Source organism: Malurus melanocephalus, unplaced genomic scaffold (assembly GCF_030028575.1).
Source record: "Malurus melanocephalus ecotype Western Australia unplaced genomic scaffold, MMel_1.1 scaffold_252, whole genome shotgun sequence".
Classification (NCBI taxonomy): Eukaryota; Metazoa; Chordata; class Aves; order Passeriformes; family Maluridae; genus Malurus; species Malurus melanocephalus.
In genome coordinates, this window is record NW_026623484.1 from 1016804 (window position 1) to 1039697 (window position 22894).

General features: G+C 40.4%; 1 protein-coding gene across 1 annotated transcript in view; it reads left to right on the top strand.

Annotated features, from left to right (window-relative positions):
- RBM20 (RNA binding motif protein 20) overlaps nucleotides 1-20540 on the top strand; it is a 24954-nt gene extending 4414 nt beyond the window's left edge. The window contains exons 5-13 of the mRNA XM_057375544.1: nucleotides 2982-3125; nucleotides 4042-4173; nucleotides 5967-6046; nucleotides 6850-7534; nucleotides 9319-9417; nucleotides 10814-11483; nucleotides 13568-13687; nucleotides 14388-14509; nucleotides 18604-20540. Coding sequence (XP_057231527.1) covers nucleotides 2982-3125; nucleotides 4042-4173; nucleotides 5967-6046; nucleotides 6850-7534; nucleotides 9319-9417; nucleotides 10814-11483; nucleotides 13568-13687; nucleotides 14388-14509; nucleotides 18604-18714 — 2163 coding nt within the window. The 3' untranslated portion in view covers nucleotides 18715-20540. The remainder of the gene's footprint in view (nucleotides 1-2981; nucleotides 3126-4041; nucleotides 4174-5966; nucleotides 6047-6849; nucleotides 7535-9318; nucleotides 9418-10813; nucleotides 11484-13567; nucleotides 13688-14387; nucleotides 14510-18603) is intronic.
- Nucleotides 20541-22894: the final 2354 nt, after the last annotated feature.

The following is a 22894-nucleotide window of genomic DNA, read 5'->3' on the forward strand; positions in this document are numbered from 1 at the left end:
AAAATACAAAGTTGTTAGGGTTAAAATGAAACTCATCACATATTAGAAAGCTAGAACTAGAGCTRGACGCACCAAAGACTTATGTTAGGACGTTCATGGAATAGCAGCAGTAATCCAGGGGTTCAAGTTTTCACCTTGTTAACTTTTATGTATATATCTTTCCTGATGTGGCCTCAGACACTCTGGAAAGCCAGGCTGAGTTGTGTCCCTGTGATACTCCAGTTCACATCAGGCACTGCTTGCCGAAGGGTCACCCAGATTTCCTTAATCCAGCTAATTTTCTACCGTGCAGTTTTACTGTGCAAGAGGKTATTTGAAGGGGTTTCAGCTTCTGCCTGTGACAGACACTGTGTGTGCAGGCAAGCAAAGAGCAGAGCTGCTCATGACAGCTGCCTCCAAGGTCAGAGGTGGACTAGCAGTGGGTGCAGAGGAATGTTCCTTTTCATCATGTCTGTCAACTTTGCAACAAATGAAATTACTGCTAATACCAGTGTCATTTCTCTTTAGAATCTGTCACTATTTATCATTTAAGCTGTCTGAAGAWGTCCTCCTTCTGAATGACCTGCAGTATTTTGAGACATAAAAGAAACAATAACTTTGATTTTCCCGAGCTTTTTTCTCCAGAAGCTTATTGGATGAACAGGGAGCTATATTAGAGGTGTTAAGACTGAGCTTGCCAGCTGTCATTCACTCTGCAACCCAGGTGGCTTTTAATTTATTACACCTTTGCACGGTAGTGTTCACTTTCAGCTAAGCTGCTGCCATTTAACTGAGCAGTAGGAGATTACACTTGACCCTGCATGTAATCATAAACAAAGTGTTCAGATTTCTGGAAGAGCTTGCTCTGTGCTGTCYGTCTGCAAATAACTCTATCCCTCTTTAAAAGGCAAGTGCTACCAGTCTTCACTCAAGCGTGGAGAGCCAGTGGTGCTGGAGGGATGAGATTGGCAGTTTCTTACTATCTTTAGAAAAAATTCATGTGAAGCTCAAGAARGGGATAAATAATTTTAAAAGCAAGAAACAAATTTTAGAAAAGAAGCTGTAATAAAAAATTGAATTAGATTGGTGAAATAATATTATCGCAAATAATATGAGGTGCATTTCGCTGCTGTGCATCAATTTTTAATTATTTGTTTGGTAGTAGTCATGAAGCTGGATTGGTAACCCCTGGGTAGGCATTGATTGCAAAGGAAGTTAACTTCAAGTCTTATTGAAAATTACATTTAACACCTGGCATRTAACAGCACCTCTAACTTCCTCATTGTAGATATGGAAGGTGTATATTCCTTTTCTGGCCATGATTTACAGCTCTATTTCATGAATGGGTCCAGTTTAACTGCAGTCAGCTGACAAGATTATTGCTTGGTACAGCCCGTTGACTTCTGGCATGAGTATGTGACCACTTCTTAATCATGAACTAGAGCTGGTTTATGGCATAGCGTTTTAATTTAAGCCATTGCCAATTGTGGGGAAGTGGCAATGGCTTACAGTTGTTTGATTTAATGTACTGAGTGGTGTGTGTGTGGGAACACGGGCTCTGGAGCCARGGCAGGGAAGAGTTGAGCCCTTCTAGTCCCATAGACTTACACACCATCTYTTAACGGATCTAACAAAGCAAACAGAAGGTGGTTGGTGACCTGGGATAGACTGGGACTGCATTTGATTTTTCCTTTTCCTCTAGCTATAGTTATGTTCTTCTGTTTTGTGCTACATTCTGCCTTGCCAGACACGTGCAGACATCGCTACCTTTTTTGTTCAATTGGAGTTGAGTTGCTTCATCTTTTTTTAGGGACCAGGTCTTTGCTATTTTTCTGCTAGAGAAAGTATCTCACTTCTGAACTTTTGCACATCTTTGACTTACCTTATGCACTGGTGGGCTCTGTGAGATGTAAGCTAAGTAGCAGATCGCTGTATAATACAGGGTCCTAATGCAGCAAAAGTACACACAKAGTTAAATGGTGAAGTCTGGAGGGAAGGCAACAGGATGGAGGTGTAAATAAGATAACATTAGCTCTGTAACTTGTGAACTTGCTGACAAGCCAAACATTTGTGATGGCTCTGGTGAACTTGATCCCACAAGATTACATGATTTGCATCTTCCCTTGAATGGCACAATTTTAATTGAAGGTAGAGTTACTTCTTCAGTAAAATCCTAACACAGAGGTCATAAACTTGGAGGTAGTCCGGAAAGATTTAATCCCATGTGAGTGATGTTTTTCTTGTCATTAGCTGTGGTAAATTAACTTTCTCTCTGGGTGTACCCTGATGCCTTTTGCACAGGGAGCGTAGAGCCTCCTTTCCGTGTCAGGGACATGGGTGACTCTTTCGGAACTGCCCCAGCACTCCAAAATAGACTTCCACCCTTCCCCACTCCAGTGCTGTGTGCCTGTGCCAGCCCATTTCAGGAGCTCTGCCTCTCTGTGTGTCCAGTGCATTACTGTGCCCCAGGGGRAGAAGTTCCTCCTCCTGTGTGGTGTTTTAGGGAAAGGGGAAAGTAGCAGGTCTTCTAACACCAGGTACAGTTGTGTGTCTTCTCACAAGCTAAGTGATATCACTTTTACTCCTGGCCCAATCTGTTCCACAAAGGATTTAAATTCAGTCCCTGCTGTCCTGAACACCCACGTAGTCACCTAAATTGAGTTCTAATATCCATAAACTCAGTAGGGACTGCAGTGAACAGTTAGTTTTTGCAGGAATATTGTTGATCTTGTTTGAAGGAYAATCTTCTAGAAATCCTTTCTGGACTTTGCAAAATCCAGGGATGGAAACTCCACTGCAACCTGCACTACCATTCAACATTTCCCTTCCCATTTGTATTTCTAAACTAGAACATTGAATTGCAAGCTTTTAAAGGGTATTTTTCCTTAATAACAGGTATGCAGGGCAGAGGATTTCATTTTTTGCAGTAATGTAAGATGTTATCTAGTGGATAGAATATCTAAGATAAAAACATTGGTTTCAGTTGGGCTTTTTTTYCCCAGTTTCCCCAGAGGAAATCTACCCTGGGTCGAGTTGTTCACATCTGCAATCTCCCTGAGGGAAGCTGCACAGAGAATGATGTCATTAACCTGGGCCTCCCATTTGGAAAGGTCACCAACTATATCCTCATGAAATCTACTAATCAGGTACTGTACAGTTGGGGTTACCAGTGTTGGCATCTATTGGCATAAAGACATAGAGACCTGAAGACAGTGTTTAGGGAAAATCTCTTCTTTAGTAATAGAAACTTAAACATATAAAGCCAGCTGTCAAAGTAAAAAAAAAAAAAAAAAAGGGGGTCACTCAATTAGATGAGGACATAAACATAACCACTGCCTTCTTGTTTAAAACTTCCAGAAATTGCAATGAAAAACTGTTGTAAAACTGTACTTTTAATGATTTTTTAAAAAGGTCAATAACTTGGTTGCCTCCTCTCAGCCATTTATTAGGGTTAGTTTCAGAATTCTCTTATTTTTTATGGTAGCATAAGTCTACCTTAAGTATCTTAAGTGTACCAGTGATGTAAGCTGGTAAGAGTAGAATACCTTCTCTCGCATTCCTGCAGCAGGCAAAATGGATGGATGTAGAATCTGTGCCAGTGGACAATATTTGAGATTGTAATCTTTATAAATCACAGAATCATAGAATGGTTTGGGTTCAAAGAACCTTAAAAATGCTCTAGTTCTAACCCCCTGCCCTGCCATGGGCAGGAATACCTTTCACTAGAACAGGTTGTCCAGARCCCCATCCAGCCTGGCTTTGAACACTGTTGGTCAAGAAATACGAGATACCATTCATTTAGGTTTTGACTAAACTGGCTTCTAAGGTCACATATTTGTTTTAATAGCTGATTCGAAACTATTATTTGCAGTTAAAAAAGACTGAGAAATGGGCTGAATGTTRCCATTAATGCTTCAGGCCTGGAAATTTACCCATTTTTGTACTATCAAGACATTTTGCACAAGAAGAATCCAGAGGAAATTTATTGTGCTGCATTTTCTCTCTTATACTTTGTATTTTTAATTACGTAGTCAATTGTAAAGTTGTCTCCATTTGTGCTAGGCCTTTCTGGAAATGGCTTACAGTGAAGCAGCCCAAGCCATGGTACAGTACTACAAAGAAAAACCTGCTATGATAAATGATGACAAATTACTGATTAGGATGTCTAAAAGATACAAGGAATTGCAGCTGAAGGTAAGATGGTTATTCCCAATCAAATTATGTGAGCTGGGCATGTTTGGAGAATATCTTAAAAAAATTCTTGCTGAATACTGATTTCTAATTAATGCTTTAATATTACAGAAAAAGAAATTCAGAAAGATAAATTAATAAATGTATGTTATTAGTCTTTTATACTTAGCTGCTTGATCTTATTCTAAGTTTTAACTCTTGGAAGAAACATTGTTTTCTCTGGTCCTGTCATACCATTATTTCAAAAATCTCTTCTGAGCTTCTGTTTGAACAGGCTCCCTAYATTGCTTGGTTTAACAAAGGTCTAGAACACACCCATGTGTAAGATACAACATGTCAGCAAAAATAAGATGGTCCTGTCCTTTTAGTAGGCATTAAGCCCAGAACAATGCTTTATTCACTGCTTCCATGCTTGAACCATATTACAATCTTGACACCAAAMAGTGGTGAAAGAACAGCACACTGATTTCTTTTATTTCTTGTGAAAAACATAAATTATAAAGGATTTTTTTTAAAGCACAGACTCACACCAAAGCAATATTCTTTAGATTTTCTGTAGAGTGTGTGACACTTCTGTTGTGGACACTTGAGTGATGTCCAAAGATCACTGCTCTTGTGAGCATATTTATAGAGGCTTATATACTGCCATGTAATGCTAAGAGAGTAATTTTATTTCATGGTGACTTGGCCCAGAACTGGCAATGCAGAGCTTAAAAGCTCTGTATTATATTACCTAACACAGCACAAASTTATTTTATAGAACAACTCTGTAATATTCCAGTTTAAGAAGTTACAGGGCTTTTTTATGAGCCTTAAGGAAGGGGGGAAAAAAGGAACTGGGATGGTTTGGTTTGACCTTTGAAAAAGTCCCTTTTCCTCCTGTACAAGTATAATAGTTTATGGAGACTTAAAGGAGTTGCCCAAAGTTAGYAAACCAGGGCAGTCTTTCCCAGTGTGGTACAGTGAGGGGTTCAGATATTAGGTGATGGAGATGGTGCATCTTGACAGAGAGGCAGGAGTTACCCAGGAGAGTGTGATAGCCTGGGCTCCAGGAAGATTTTTCGGCTTTTACAATGGCAGTTTTTCTGGTCATGGAATTATTTTATTCTTCACAAGAAGGYAAATAAATAAAAACACAAAGAAGAGAATATGCATGAGCTATTTACCACTACAAACTGCTGAGTTCCTACATGATTATGTTGCTCATCTATCTATGTGTGCTCCAAGTGTTTGAGGAATTGCAAGCACTCCAGCCTGTAGTGCATCCTMCATAGGAGTAATCAACACTCCAGTACACATCTTGCACTTAGCTTATCTGCGTGCTCCTTGTTTAAACATAGACTTTGGGAGCTATACTCCAGAATGAGTAACTCTGAGATCAAGAGAAGGCAGTTCATTCCTAGAGGATCAGAGATAGGCTGCTATACATATTTAATTCTGTATTAGAAAAATTGAGTGTTTTGTTTCTTCTTAGATCCAGTTCCTAGAAAATGCTCTGTAGTGWTTGTGTAACAAGGAAGGACAAGCTAGTTTTCAAAGCCTGTCAGAGCAGCCAAGTATGAGGAGAGAGTACTACAACGTAATGGAGCAAATTTTCCGTTTGTGTCATTTTACTGCTTTGATCGTGCTGTTGAGAAGCCAACTGAAGAAGAGAGTGTAAACACAACACTGAAACTAAATATTTTTAGTTCTAGTATGACTGAATGAAGCATGGATACTGTTTCTTGAGGGACAAATCACCTGTATCAGCTTGGAGAGTAGAGCAGCATGCTAAACAGTGTCTTTGTTTTTATTAGAAACCAGGCAAGAATGTGGCTGCTATAATCCAGGACATCCACTCCCAGAGGGAGAGGGATCTGCTGCGTGAAGTGGACAGGTAAAGTTTCTCCCTAGTTTGGAAATGGAAGACTATAAACCTACAGGTAGAAGTAGCATTATCTGTGTGCTTCCATCTCTTATTTCATTGGCTTTCCTAATTTGGATTTCACTTATAAAATAGTATATATTTTTTATATAGTTCAATAGTAGATACAGGGCCTGTATAATGAAATCAGATTGAAACTGCATGTTATGAAAATAACTCGTTCCTATTGCTGATGTCTCAGAAAATATGTCTGGCATGTGAATAGCACWAAAATGAAGCTGTTATGTTCTCCTCCCTGTTGAGTGAAAAGCATATAGGCTGGGGGTGCTTTGAGACCAAATGGGAAAGAGGCAGTTCAGWTTAAAATGTATTTGGGTACATTTCTGATCTCTCTGACTTCTGGAACTTTCAGTAAAATTGGAGAGGAAYCACAGTCCTAAAACATCTCTTTTAAACAGGTGGCCTTTGTCACTTTCGTGTCAGAGATTCCCTAGCTGCCTGAGTATTAAGGGTACATACATTAGGGTCATTGTAAAGGTATTAAATATTATAAGCTTTTAATGCTAAACTCCTATGAGACGCTTTTAAGAACGAATGAATATATTCTTGACAGTTCTGTGGGGATTTAGTTAAGCTCTGTGGCTATGACACTGCCTTTTCTCCTGTTCACTGTTCGCAGCTGTGCAGTGCATGTCTGTGAAAGGCCGGGGGTCTCAGGTTCGCAGTCCCCAGGGCAGTCCCCATGAGCTTCCAGTGTACAAGAATTGGTAGAAAGCAGTGGGTCAGCCAGTTACAGCTGCCTTTTCCCCCTGCAGCAGGTATGGCACGGACAGGCCCCGCTCCCGCAGCCCCATAAGCCGCTCACTGTCACCTCGATCCCACACGCCCAGCTTTACATCCTGCAGTTCACCACACAGCCCATTGGGGACCAGCAGGACCGACTGGGGAAATGGGAGAGAGGCATGGGATCAGTCCCCGTACTCTCGACGGGAAGAGGAAAGAGATAGCAGAGAATGGCGAGAGAATGGGGATGAGAAGAGGGACAGGACTGACACGTGGGTACACGAGAGGAAACATTATTCCCGACAACTGGACAAGTTTGATTTGGATGAACGGCTTGAAGGAGGCAGAGGACACCGAGAAAAATACTTAAGGACTGGTTCCCCTGGGTCTCTTCACCCTTTATCGGGCTACAAGAACAGGGAAGATGACTATTACCGAAAATCCTCTAAGTCAAAATCTGACAAGTTTCAGAGGCAGCTGCAGGATTTACCTGGGAGRTCTAAGAGAAAGGAAGAGGCAAAATTAAGGGAACGCAGGCATTCTTACAGCGAAGACACTGCCAGGGAGGAGGCAGCTGAACAGAAGCACAGCAAAGCATCTGAAGGCTCCAGGCAAAAACAAAGTGATAAGAATAAGGTGAAGAAAGCTGAAAAAGATCAAGAAGATGCTACCGCTGAAGGCAGTGATGTGAAGGAAACCAAACCTTCTGAGAACGAGGTAAATAGAGATCTAAAAGTCTATGTAAGAAGTGTAAATGCTGCAATAGTAGATTTTCTGAAATATCKTAGAGCATTTGTTGTTTGTGTGATGATGCCAACATGAAATGTTTTTCCATGATTAAATCAGGGAATGTAGAAGAGGTCTTGGGCGGTCATCTTACCCATGTTTTTGCCCAGACCATGCAGATCTATTRCACTGTTGTGGTGTTGGGTACATGRACATTATAATTCTGTGTCTTTGGGTAACWAGTGAGGGGATGGGGACAGAGGCTGAAAACAAAACCAAGTGACAGTCTACTATTTGCATATGAATTTTGTGTGAAGGGGCAATTGTCTTCTTGCTAACTGTGCAGAATGCCCCATAGCTGCTCTTGCTAAATCCATCACCTCCTTCCACTGGCACTGATGAGGATTGAGTTATCTGGGAATTAAGTGATACTTTACAAACATATGCAGTATTTATACCGGGAAGTGCTTATACTATTAAAATGGGGAATGAACTTTTAATGAGGAACATTTCTTTCTGGAAAACTCAACAGAGCAATCATTTCTATTAATCATCCCTACCCTCAGCTGTGGCTGGGATAATTTCACACCACTCCCTTCAATGTACTGGCAGAAATCTCTTCCCATGGTAAGAACCACTGAATCAGCTCACCTATAAAATGATGCAGTGTCTGGAGAAATACTTCCAGTTGCAAAGTGGCAATGTTTGTGGTTTCGATTCTCCCCTGGGACAAAGCAGGAGGGGGAACACTTCAAGGTGCCTCATTTGCTCAGCCCCAGTAGAGCCCATGCTCATATCCCACTCCCTGGGGATCTGGTTACTGGCTCTTGGCCTCCTTGCCTCCCCTGGAGTCCCCCGGGGATACACTGCTGCAGCCAGGCTGACCAGGGCTCCAACTATCGCTTGTGCCTTTGTGCTGTCAGGGCCATTGTCGGTTGTTTTCAGTTGACCTTACTTTGATTCTTCTCATGTGGTGCCAAGTGGATGGAATTTCCTGGGTTTGTAACTCACTASTCTGTAAGCAGCAGCAGCACTACCTCACACCATAGATACATGTGTTTGTACCGCCTTTTATCATCTTCTTTGGCTGCTATTTCGCTATGAAGTATGATTCCTTGGGAGGAGATACCAGAGATAAATGTCAGACAGCATCCTAAATCACACTTCTCTGCATGTTTTCCAAGTTATTTTACAGTGGCTTTGCTAAAGACATACCTCTGCAGGGACTATTGCTAGTGATTTCTTTTAAAAAGAAGAAATAGTTTTGTATGTTTCGAACTCACACTTTTATCCCTCTTTTCCTAAGTACCAGATAGTACAGTGGTTTTGTTCTTCTGAAGTATGAACTGTGCAAGCAATTCTATTTGCAACTGATCCTATCTCAATAAACAAAACAGTCGAGATCTTCTGCAGAGTTTTAACACTGCTGTTCTCCCTACCACATCTGAGCCAGCATAACAAATGGGGGTAGAAAATAGGAGTGGAGGCTGTAAATTTTAATGAATTGACATTCTCCCCCATCTGTCTTTTAGCCAATTCTGTGATACAAATTACATCTCTAATTTTATTTAAAATTCTTCTTTTTAATTCTTATTTGTGCAGCTCTGCTAATGGAATTTAATTGTTGGGTCTTTTCCCACAGGCTAGTTGACTTACATAAACTTTAGAAATAAAGAATGTGACCTTGTGAGTGACTTTGCTTCTCTAAACCCAGAATAGAAACCTGCTAGAGCCACCACTGTGTGTTGCTATACGTGTATATGTATTTATTTTAGCTTGAAAAAGAGGAGCAAGTTCCAGAGAAGAGCTCACCTTCAGATAATAAACAAGGAAAAGAATCCGGAGAGATTCTGGAAAACACAGGAAAAGAGAAGGTTGGTGACACACTGTTGGTGTAGCTTCTTTAAGAAAATGATTGAAATCCTAGATTGGGTAGCACTTTTTTTTGAATGAAATATTAATTCCTCATSAAAAAAACACATAAAGAGGTTGGAGGAGGAGGCTGTCTAAATTAACTTGCCTTATCTTGACCTCTGCTTTAAGGGACAGCTTTTCCTTAAGTTTCCAGGATTCTTTTTTTAGTTGTACATGTACATTGCTTCACATACACAGCCCTTGGCAGTGGCAGCTGTAAGGAATGTATGCCCAAGTGAACTGGGTAACTTCACAAACCGTGCCCAAAAATAGGAGATGCAGTCAGTTAGTGGAGAAAGAGGGGACCATGATGAATACTTTGTAGAACATTGGCCTTATGAACTATAAATAGTATTCTCCTGATTGTTTCTGGTTTTAATTAAATAATGCCTTTACAGCACCTCAACTGCTGCATTGCAATAGGGGAGAGCAATGTTCCTGGAATTCCTCCAGCTTCATATCTGTAGGGTCATGGGCTGATGGTCAGATATGGAAGATACTGATATCTGTTGCTGTAGAAAACTGATCTCCTGGCAAGAGCAGTGCCAACTCACAGAGTTTTCATGCTGTTTTAGGATTCTAGGAGGGGAAGTGTGGGAATGGCCAAACAGGAGGAGAATACAGATTATTAATAGATTATGTGTACACAAGGAGTCTGGGAGTTGAAATCTAAGCTGCAAGTGTGTCTTAAAAGTAAGATATACCTTTTAATTCTAAGACTACTTAAGTCCATTATTAGTGCCTGAGTTCTGTAATTGCATGTATGAGGTATTTCAGAATTTGTACTTTGGAGTAWAACTGTAAACCTGCTTTTTCCCAAGGTTTAGACCAGTGGCTACCAGCACAGTTCCTGGCAGAGGGATCTTGCTGGTGGAAGGAAATGGCTGCAGAAGGAAGCCATGTTTTCCCAGTCACAATATGAATTTAAAGGACCTGGTCCAGCAAAGTGGAAGTGGCTCAAATGGGGTTCAGTATAAGCACTGAGGTGGAGGAAGGGGAGAGGTTCATTTCCTTGGGGATCACACAGCAGCATCAATTGCATAACTAAGGGTAACTATTGTGCCTTGCTGTACTGCTTACTGGAAAGCAAGAAGCAGGGGACTGGAGAGACTGTAATCCCCAAGGCAGTTACAGAATCTCCACAGAGGGAATTTTATGTGATAATTCAATAGAGATTGCTTGTCCTTGTGCATAAAGTTTAAAATCACAACACCAGGGCATATCACTCCTTGAAACTAAAATRCAATAGGGGTTAGGCATGGCCATATCAAGGTTCTTCCTGTTTTCAAGGCCCACTTTTTAACAGTGATGATCTGTAACCACCAATCTCTCAAATGTATTACATTTTTGTGACAGGACCGAGACTGGGAGAGTGGAAGTGAAATAGAAGGTGAGACCTGGTATCCTGCTAACATGGAGGAATTGGTGACAGTTGATGAAGTGGGAGAAGATGATTTAATTATGGAGCCTGATATAACTGAGCTTGAAGAAATAGTACCAGTTGATCAGAAAAATAAAGCTGCTTCAGAAATGTGTCCCTGTATGTCAACAGTGTTAGAATTGAAAAATGATCACAGCCACTTAACCAGGAGTGAAGACAAATTTGCCCATAAAGCTTTAGAAACAAACTTCAGAATAGCAAAGGGCAGTGCAGCTTCTAGTGGCTGTCAGGAAGATGATGAGGATGATGACAATGATGATGCTGTAACTGAAGCATCAAGCTTAAATCTGGACCCTGAACAGAAGCCAGGGRCCCTGAAAGAAGACCAATCTGCTAAGGAGACTGATTGCCAGCAGAAGGAAGGAAAAATTGGTAAGAGCTCTGACACTCATTTAGAGCCTGAAGATCACCATATACCTTCTGTTCATCTGAAAGAAGAGACTCTCCAGCTCCCTGATACATTTATAGATGATTACAAACAGATGGGATCACAAGGAGCTGAGAGCAGAGAAGTTACGGAAACGCTCATTAGAAACACCAGTGAAGAAACGAGACATGGAAGCCAAGAGTGTCCAGAGGCCAAGGGTAACTAYTGCTTTTTTCCCCTTCAGCTTGCAGGGAGCCTTGCATGTTTTCTCTGAGGGCAGACTGAAATTTATTGCTAACGAGAATAAGTGTTGTTAATAGTATGAAAGCTTGTCCTTGGAGCAGCTCAGTAAAAGAACCCCAGAGCCTTTGGCCAAGCTAAACCATTAGAGCCTCTTAGACGAATAGTGTGAAGGAAATATGATAACTAGCTTGCAAGCTTTCTGAAAGGCATAAGCTGCTATAATTGTCATGTCAAGGTTCACATGAGTTTAGCTGAAGTCTTTCAGTGCCTTGCTAAATTTATTTTGAATTGTCAATGAAATGAGTGACAGTCTCTGAAGGTCAACAGAAAAGTATCTGTAATGTCTGGCTGGCTCCTGGACAAGGTGGGTATTCTTACACACTGTACTGAAGCATTAGTAACAGGGATATCATGCACAAATTGTTACCTCTCAGTCCCTGTTCATGCAAATACATGCCTTTTGTGGGGACTTGCCTTATCATGTTGTGTTATCTACTGCCTGCTGCCTTTAATATAACTGATAGGATGTGCTGGGAGATAATGTCAATAAATGTAATCATAGCTACCTATTAATATTTTAGCTGTCAGGAAAAGAGGGATCTTGAGGATCTGAAAGTCAATTCAGTTCCTTGTCAAATGATACTTGAGCAAATGAGGTGTGCATAATAAGATGAAGTGAAAAACAATATTGAATATGTTGGTCAGATATGCTCTTTTTTAATTGCTACCAGAGCCCATGTAATGAACAAGGGGCTGTGAAAAAAAAGCTAATGGAAGATTTTTGAGCTGGATGAAATGCTGGATACATTTCATTATGAATATCTGATTTTGAGCTAACTTCTTCCTTCAGACCAGATTGGAAACTCACTGGTTTTTCAATACTTACCTGTTTGGCCTGAAGACACCTTGCCAGACTTTGCGGATTTGGAGATGGGACTGGGCATGACAAAGTTGGCTGTCCTGGGCTTCTCAGGCAGCCAGCTGATGAAAGAGTTGGGTGTATCAAGAGCATATTTACTARTGTTTCCAGCATCTCAGCTTCCAGCTTGTCAGCAGGGAGCCTGGAAGCTCCAGAGCCTCTCATGCTTCCAAGGTTTCTGACATGAACTTGTTATCCGGGATCTGCAGTCCAAAGCTCTAGGCCCTCTGCAAATGCAGCTGCCAGCTCAGAAGCACAGAAACCAACTTAAGTGGGACTTAAGATGCCGCAGAGGCTGTGGGTATCTTAAGAAAAGCTTACCAGCTTACTGGGGGTTTTCCAGGTTCTCTGCTGTGGTATTGGAATCCTGTGATGGGCTTAAAGTTAGCTTGAAAGCCAACCGTTAAGGATTTAATGTTATTTTCTTTTAAATCATGCAATAGACATATTTAAAAAGAGAAGAAAAATTCATTCTCAGAGCCAGAAACTGCAAATCTTTGAACTASAGAGCTGAAAGACAGGAAGGGTTTGTTTGGGCAAAATATGTTTGTTTTATGACAAAATATATTCCTTATCTAGGCAAAATTTGCAATGCARTTGAAATTTTGTCAGGATAAGGGAGCTAGTTCTTTGATGTAAGGACTGAAGAAAAGGAATCAGACCAGTTTATCTGTAATTCTGTAGCTCTGTGATAGCAAATTTCTCTATTTTTAAATAAAAATAATTCATATGATAGGAATCATGGGAAGGGAATGCTCAGCAGCCCCTGTGTCAGCCCAGCTCCATGACTGGTCATGCAGTTGCATATGTGGTTACAAAACTGCAGTCAGGCCTTGCTTCTGCCACAGATGGGTAATGTTACAGCTCTATTTAGAGATTAAAATACAAAAACTCCTCCAAACATAACATTAAATTAGAAATAGAAAAATGGTCTACTGGGAGAAAGAGGGGTGACTGCACAACGTAGTACAGCTGCTGGAGTTACACTAAACAGGCCTATGATTTGAATGGAAAAGCYTTTTTTTCCAGATTTTCCTTCATTTATAGATCCACCCAGAAAGTGTTCCCAAGAAGTCAAGAAGTTTACAAATGTCTCTTTAATAAACTGTTTTCATTCAATACATTTATTTATTTGTTAAGCAAATTCTAGGTACTTGGAAATGAGATCTCTGGAATACCCGGAGGTAGAGTCTAAACAAAGGACCTCTGCACCAGGCTGGGAACAAGAGGACGTCTTCACCGAGCTCAGCATTCCCCTGGGTACGTTGGGCCGCTCCCTGCAGTACCCAGGGCTCACAACAAGATGTCACTTTAAGGCTACTTGCTATATTTATTTTTCAAAACCGATGTGAGGAGAGAAGGAACAGGGTATATGACAGACGGGTAGCTGTTGAAAGAAATGGGATTTTGATTATAGAGCGTTGCTGATTAATTCCCAATTAATGACAAAAGGCAGCTGCTGAGATGAAATAAATTCCCTTGGACTATATATTAAATGCATATGAAAAAATACTTAGTAATTTAAAAGTCTTTGATATAAAAGTATAAACAGAAGTAYTGGCTTTACTGTGTAAATACTGATTATGAGTAAAACACCTGGAAGAAGTACATCCTCAAAAGCAATCTGTGTAGTTTATACATTCATTAACTGCTAAAAGGTATTATTGCTTTTCTGGCCCTTGAGGTTACRGAGTAAAGTTTCCAGTCAATATTATGAGAAGATGCATTTTAAAATATGTATATCTAAGAGAGAAAAGAGCGGTGTGCTTTCAATGCACAGGATTTTAAAGTACAGCTCAGTATTGCAAAATTAGGAAAATCAGAGAAGCGAATCCAGGATTCAATCTTACTATTCCTGTCATTTAACTAAATAGCACTTTTTTTTCTTTGAAAACAAGTTTATTGTGGGAGGGGTAGGTTTTCAACTGACATTTTGATGTAATTCATAATTTCTCAACAGGTGTGGAATTTGTGGTGCCTAGAACTGGATTTTACTGCAAGCTCTGTGGGCTCTTCTACACAAACGAAGAGACAGCAAAAACAAGTCACTGCAGGAGTACTGTTCACTACAAAAATCTCCAGGTAAAAACACACCTGAAGCTASCTAACAATGAGCTCATGGGGTGGATTGTGTGTAAGGCAGATGATGCAATTAAAAATTAATTTTCATTCTGTGGACAAAATTCAGATGAAGTAAAATTCAAGTAAGCGAACTTGTGAGTAGCTCCAAACATTAGCACACTAATTTCTCTAGAAATTAGTTGCGAGTCTGTCCCTAAGAAACTCATACTGAAGCAAAGATTGCAACTCCTGCCGCTGCCCCTGGAAATTGGTTCCATGGGAAGAAGAGGGAATTATTTTTTCATTTTCTAAGTTATTTTTTTAGAGACATAAGAAAAAAGGCCCAACTAAAACTAGAAGTTTTGAAATCAACTTCTGGATCATAAGTAAAATGGGGCTAGATGATAATCTGATCTCATTTACATTTGGTCCTTGTGACTAGCACAATGTGCAACTCAGATCTTTAATTCCCTGTTCCAGAAGGTCCCAGATGTTTTGTCACTGGGAATGACCCCAGCAGCAGCCTTTAGTACATCTTAATGTCAGGAGCATTAAACATGGCACTTGTCTGATAATGTAGCCAGACCCATTTGTGTGTTARTGTGGCTTTCTCAGCGTGTTTCAGCTCCCAGCTCGCTGTGACACACAGGCTCTGCGAGGCATTTCCTGTGACCCGCTGAAATCCCCTCCCCATGTGCAGAGCAGGGTGGCTGCCCAGCCACACAGAGCACCACTGCTGAGCAATTTCCATGAGGATTTCAATGCAGCAGCATGTCAGTACTTGTTGCTCCATAAGAATATAACAAAAACATGTCAACAGTTGATAACAGGAGACTACATGTGCTTGCAGTTCAGTCAAAGACCTGYCTTTGTCACTTTTCAGATGCACCATGGATAGAATCAGTCACAYAGCCTGAGCAGTACCTGCCCCATGCTCAGGGCTCCTCAAAGTGGCCTTGGCTCCTACCCCCAGTCCCTGCCTGTGAGCAGGGTGTGTACACTGCACACACGCTTGTTTCGGMATTCTTATACTCTTAGCAAAAGTCATCACAGAAAAAAGCAGAGCTGCTTGTTCTTTTTCTTTCCCTTTCCTCTGCCCACAGTAAATGCAGTAACTCTGCTTCTCTTYAAGYAATAGCTCTCTTYCCCTAGCTGGYTAGTARGCACTGACTTTTCTAGTGACACTCRCAGTCAAATAATTTCTCTGGGAGAATTTTCTTCTTGGCTTTCCTGAAGTTCCATAGCTGTAATCATACAAAGGCCTCTGGCTTCCAAAAGCTTCCTACAGTGTTTGCTCACAATGGATCCTCTAAGTGCAAGCTTGAAAAACGGGTGCCCAGTTTGCATGCCTTTTTTTGCTTCATACAAAAAAATCGAGGAATTCACCAGAGGTGGCACCACTCAGTGCAGGCTGTGTATCCCATGCGAGTCTGTCCCTAAGAAACTCATACTGAAGCAAAGATTGCAACTCCTGCCCCTGTCCCTGGAAATTGGTTCCATGGGAAGAAGAGGGAATTATTTTTTCATTTTCTAAGTTATTTTTTAGAGACATAAGAAAAAAGGCCCAACTAAAACTGACTTTAGTGTGAAAATAACCTCTTCTTCTCCTTGTTAAGATCTTTCCCATGAGTACTGTGGTAGATATSTAACACTGACTCAAGATAAAAGAACAAAGACTATAAAAGCTGTTAAAATTAAATCTGTCAAATGCAGTAATAAAAACAGGCTGTTCTGTCCAGCCATACCTCTTATCTTACTAAATACAGGAAGTAAATGTCTCGTCCAACTTTTGCCTGCTCAAGTGGAAACTTAGCAAAYTTCAAATCATTGTTCTGTGTCGCTAGAACCCTTTTAGTCACAAWAATGCTCATTTATGCCCTCTGCAAGAAATATCAGTCTTCTCCTGTGATGATGCAATTTAACGAGTATGCACCAATACAGGAATTAGGAACTCTGACTGTAGCAGAGCTGTGGGAGTGCTGCTRCAGGCTGTGTTCCTGTTCTCCTGCCTGAATGCCAAATTCCATCATCCAGTGACAACAACAGTCCCAAGTGCTGTCATGGCTTTGAGTCTTTTATAGTTGATTTGCTGCTTATTGTCTTTCATGTGATCTTCTTGAGCCACATCCAAAATATATGTTCAGTGTTTTGATTTGAATGTGAAACAAAGCAGTTTGTTTGCCAATTTCCTTCCTAAAGCCTTGTTTATATGAKGACAGTTTTATCTTGAAGTAAAATAGCCAACTTCATCCAAGTATGATGCCCTTCGAATAACATCAGTTGCTGATAAAAAAAATGACTGTTTCTTTGTCAGCCTCACAAACTTTTTGTCATTTTAAATTATCTGCATTATACTAAATTATTTTCCCAGGTGGTATTTGTATTTACAGATCCACTGTTGTTCCCCAATCAAAAAAATCCATTATTTGGCCATGCTTCCTCCACTACCACAGAAAACTGTCACCAATTCRTCTGGTGAAAGCTACCTTGGCAACTCAGTGCAGTATTTCATCCTGTTTTTCATCGGCTTTATGCAGTATTTGTCAAAACTTGTATTTGAATGAAAAAAACAAACATTTGTTGCTTGACTGCCATTTTGCTATAAATTAATCTGAATCCGTGAACTTCAAAGCTGGCATTTGTGGTACTCATGGTAGCTGACAACATCAGCTAAAGGTAGTGGATAAAACTCAGTCTTATTTTGGCCAGTGCTCATTAAAAGCCCCAAAAGCCTGGGTTATCTGATCCAGGGACAAGCGTTAGTGATTTATGACCGTTCACGGGGTACGGAACATGTCTCCCAGCCTTTATGGACCCTATATCTCTGTATCCTACTGTAACATTTACTCTGGCTTTCTGCCATGTGGAATTTTGCACCCAGAGATCAAGACTGAGGGTTGTGTAATTTCCACAGCCAAATCTCTCTGCTCAGAGTAACAAGGGTGCAGTCGTCACTTTGCCATGGTTATGTGCATTCATTACCATTGCTGAGCCCCTTTCAGATCAACCACTTACATTCAAAACTTGTATTTACATGAGAACATGTGGCAAATCTAACACAGCCCTTAGTATTTTTACATCCATTTCTCATTTAATCTCTTCCCCATGGATGCCAAAGAGTAAATTGTACTCTGGAGAAATCCTGCAAGTCGATAAAATTTTGCAGTGATGTGAAAGGGTCTTTTCAAAATAAATCAGAATKAGTAAATTGCTAGAAAAGAAGTTTTATGATCCTAATAATGTACAGGACAGTTATTCTTGCATGTGACTTATGTGATGTGTGTAAGTCATTAATTAGAATACCTCTACATTATTATGTGGGAATTTCCCATGTGTCTCTGCACGAGCTGCTGCTGAGAAGCTTCTTTCCATCCATTTCTATGTCTGCTGACCTTGAATAAATAATTTGAGAACTATTTTCAGACCCACACCCATTCATCATCCATTTTGTGTGCAGCTCTGCCAACTAAGAGCACTGCCAAAAGGCTGAAAGCCTCACTGGCCATGTCTGTTCTTTTAAATCTCACTGAGTACCTAAAGTAGTGAAAGCCTTTATCTTAGAGAAACACAATAAATGTGAATACTCTAGCCAGACTGCTAAATTGTGTTAATTATTAATCACTGTAATTATTCCCTTAAAACAAAATGTTCTTGTACAAAAGGTGTATCTCTGAACTGGACATGCTAAAAATGTAATATATAAACTTTAAATCATTACTCTGAAATTACATCTATTTTCTGACACACCAGTACTTTCCTAGCAGAATTCAGTTGACTCAGTGGACTTAGTTCCTACCCCATARCACAGGGGAGTAGAGAAAAGGTGAGGTCTGTTTATACAGACTCATGGGAAGTGGAGTCCTCTTGGTTCTGTCACCAGTTCCCCTTGGCATACAGTAAACCACTAAACTTCTGAGGCTCTGCATGTATTTTGRGTAGTTTGCCTGACACAACCATGTTTTCTGGCTTGGGTTTTCAACAAAATGGGGCTTCTATGTTCTTTCTTTTCTTTTGAGATGCTGGAAGAACTAGAGCTCTGAAAAGACATAAAGAATCCCATTTTGAATGTTTTCAGTTTTGGTAACAATGCTTTGTTTGTTTTTGTGTGATTGCAGAAGTATCTATCCCAGCTTGCAGAAGAGAGCCTGAAAATGAAGGAAGAAGGCAGCCCTCTGCCTCAGGATGACACTGGCATTGTTCCTCACTTTGCAAAGAAAAARCTATGATCCAGATGAGCTGGAAGAGCTGTAATAAGTGAACACTGATACTTTTTTAAATTTCTATGATATAATTGTCAATTTGCACTGTACAGAGGAGGGGAAATAAAGAGCATGTTCCATGCATCTATGCCCAGAGTGCCATTAAAAACCAAAATGCCTGAAACTGTTTCCCACGGTGAAGCAATGCTGGCATATCTGTTAGAAGTGGAGCAATTCTTTCTCACACTCTGTGTGCTGGGAGTGGTTTCCTAGATTAAATCAGAATTCTCAGGGATTCTTAAAGTTTTAGTTCTGATGTAACACGTCAGGTCAGGTGGAGTACTTAGAAGCGCTCAGCATCCTCCAGTGGACGCTGGAAGGAAAGGAGATGTGACTATAAATAGGCTTTAATGTTGCTTAAAATATCTTCAGCCATTTCACTCATTGACCCARTGAGAAGTAGGATTTGCATAGGCTATCTAAAGCCATTGTGCTAAAACTAGTCAGTAGATGGCATAATGTAAACCCCATCAGCATCCTCCTCCATGTCTTAGAGCTTGGTGAAATGAGAAAATGTTTGTGTTGTCAAGCACTGACTGTACACTGCTGGTGTTGTGCAAATTGCGAGGGAGCCACAGTCTGTCCCAGGGACCTCACAGCCTGAACCCAGCACAGCAAGAGCAGTTCAAATGCACGTGCTGACAGCCAGCCTGCTCTGGCTTCTGCATTTTCCATGCTGTGGTCAGGGTGTTCTCCAGGGACCGTTGTGTTTGAAATTCTTCTTTTTGATAATTCTAAAGGGTGCCAACTTTGAGTCTTACAGACTTGAAACTCTCGTGAGAGGCTTTTTAAAGTGCCACATGTTTGGACCATGTCTCTGTCAGACATTTCATTCGAGATCCTTGCTTTTGGGGTCTTTTTGTTTTCTTTAAAGCTTGCTTTTCTTCAGCTTGGCAATCTTGAATTTTCCTGGTTTTCATGGAAAGAGGCCAGACTTCTAATATTGTTTTTGTATTTTATTTCCCTGAATTTTTTAAGGTGAATACAACAACTGATGGCTCACGGAGCACTGCACTGAGAACACAGGATGCACCAGCAGCTCTGGCATTATTATGAGCTATTGTTTCTGCACAGTTATTGCTTAGTGTTTTGCAAAGTCYCTTTGAAATGCACTGTACAAGTTTCTGGTTCATTTCAATAGGGCTTTGTGTACTAAAGTGAATACGCATGCAAACTATTACCAGGATTGATCCCAGAGTTTATAAAATGCCCTGTGCAATCTGGGCAGATGGGGATTTGCAGGCATTCCCGTTYTTTGCCTGACTCTAATATTCATCACAATATGTTCCATAAAAATTGCTGGTACTGGATGTCCTGTTATGATGTTGTGCAGAGAAAAGTTTCCCAGAAAGTTCTAGCTATCCCTAAGAATGACAGGGATGTTGCACAATATTGCAAAGTGGCTAAATTGCCAAAACTGCTTCCACCAAAGTATTTGTTCCATCATGTCTTGTGCCAGCAGCTGTGCTCATTCCCTGAAGTACCCTGTTTGAGGCAGTGTCTCTCAGAGGTGCCTGGTGTTGTTGCCTGAAGCCTGTTCCATTTCATGGCCTGTGCTTTCCACTCATTTTTACCAGAGGTAGGTTCAGATTTCATATTTGGAATTCCTGCTTCTTGCAAGTTAAGGGATTCTTTGCATCCCGGATTCAGACAGRGCCTACCAAAAGAGAAGGGGAAATGAAAAACATTACAGCCTAAATCCTCCTTTGTCAAGGCTTGAAGTAKGTTACGACTTGTGTCCATCTGTCATTTAAAACAGCTAGTTTTGTTTTGTGGGTTRGTTTTTTGTTTTTTTCTTTTTTKTTGTTGTTTTGTTTGTGGTTTTGGGGGTTTTGTTTCGATGGGKTTTTTTTTTTTTTTTTTTTTTTGTTTAGGTTTTTTGTTTGTGGGATTTTTTGTTTGGTTTTTGTGCTTGTGGTTTTCTGTTGTTTTGTTTATGTTTTTTTGTTTAGTTTTGTTTTTTTTTCCCTATGGAGAAGGAAAAAAACACCAATATTGCAAACCAGGTATTTTTCCTTCAAGGGCTGGGTTTTTCTTTGACTGTTTGTTTTTCACATTGCAGTGAAACTTGAGCACAGGGCTGTTAGGACAAGAGCTTGTATTGCAGGCTGTAAGATGATGAAAATGGCAGTAAAGATTGTGCAATTGTCCTCTAAAGTGCAGCTCTCAGGCTGGTCATGTATCATCTGAATATGAAGTTCCCTTCATGCCCTTCAGCACAAACTGAGCACAAGGGAAGGAAATCACTACAAATGCAAGCATCAAATCTTTGAAGCTAACCCTGCTATCAAACTGGGGCTCTCACCAGCCTAATGGGAGCTTGTTAGACCATGTGGTTAAGCTTAATTGGATGTGAGACATAGCTGACTGTATATCAAAGTCATATGCCTCCAGCAACTTTATCCCCAGGTAACCTCAAATGAGAAAAGTATCACTGTTATTATTCTTTATTTGTATTGCAGCAGAAGCTACAGGTCCACTGCCTCTATTATRGGCAAGGCACGAATCCACAACAAAGACTTTCCCAGGCCAAAGAGCTTTAAATCACACTTTCTGAAAACAGACAACAGGTGGATACAGGCAGGCAGGGAAAGCAGCAGGTAACCATGAGATTTTGACTGGCAGCAGTAGAATAATTAAAATGAGTGTTTACCCAGGGGCTTATTTTTGTATTTACAGGAGATGATTCAAACTACTTTCCCCCTCCTCTGGTTCTGAACCAGGTTCACTCCCATCATTCACAGCTTGTGTTTAACCTTTTTTTTCCTGYCAGTTGCATTAGGAATGTAAAATCCCTCCTTGATACTTTATGTCTTGGTATCCCTCAGTGCCCAGTCATTTAAGTTTCTGTCTCCAGAGGTGGAATCTTGACCGAGGCTCWGCAGGAAATCTCCTGGCTCCAGATACCTTCTTTGGGTCACAGCTACAGGCCCTTGCTTGCCACCGAGGAAGGAGGAGGCTCTAGATGGCATCTCTGCCCTGTGCAACTCCTTGTTTCAGTTTGAATTTGACTGCTGAAAATGTGCAGGTGCAGAGCCCAGCCCTGCAGATGTGATCAGAGCCAGACATTTGTAGAGGTGGTTTGGACACCCCATCCCTTTGGGCTCTGTCCTGAAAAACAGCAATCTCCAAAATCCTGGGAACGGCCAAATGGGCACTTCCCCTTCTGAGAAGGTCCTGTCTCCCCTAAATCTCAACAGTCGAAAGCAATCCCAAGTCTCAAGTAGCTCCTAACAATGCCTATGATCAGTTTTCAGCCCATGCACTTTGAGAACTCAGAGATAACCTCCTTCCCTCTCCAACAGGCCATCATGCAATGCTGACAGGCACTCAACTCCACAACTTCTCTCTACTACCTATTGTGYTGAGGAAGAATTCTGCTGTAGGCAGCCCCTTACCTTCCTCAGCTTGTGTAAAAATGTGTTTTTTCTTTTGGTTTATTATATTTAAAACCTTGACTTTTTTTAGTTGGCATAATTCATCATCACTATAATCCACGCTGTTTATTTATATATATATATAGCACAAAGCAGGCTCAGGTCTAGCCAAACAAATACTGACATTTAAAAAGGAGCTTCCTTAATATATCAAAACCATTTCAATACATCTCAACCAAAGATTGCACTTTTATAATAGGGACTATGTTTTTCATCTCTGTGAAATATGTATTGATCTGAAATAGTCTTTAATGTCAATCTGCAACCTACTTTCTTTGAAGAAAAAAATGAAAGAATTAAACATTTGCCCCATTAGATCAAAGTTTCACATTGGCTTTAACACTAAATTAGTGTTAGGCTGGTTATATTCAGGGTTTTTTTTCTAGTCTCTAAGGATTAAGGCTGTGATTTGTTGAATTATACTTGAACTGGACCAGATGTACTATTTATTGAGCTTATATAATCTTGTTAATTTAAGTTTTGGTTTGTAAACAGTTGAAATTTGTTAGTACTTGTTTAATTATGTAGGAACTGTCACCAATATTAACTGATCTGTGTAACTGATTGCAACGTGTTTCAATTTGTGTTTCTTAAAATGGAAGATTTTAATAAAGAGAATTATAAAGCGTATACTTCGGTGGGCAATTGTCCCAGAAACAACATGCTTCTAAATTCTCAGGGGTTCTATTAAAAATCAAAATGAATAAAAG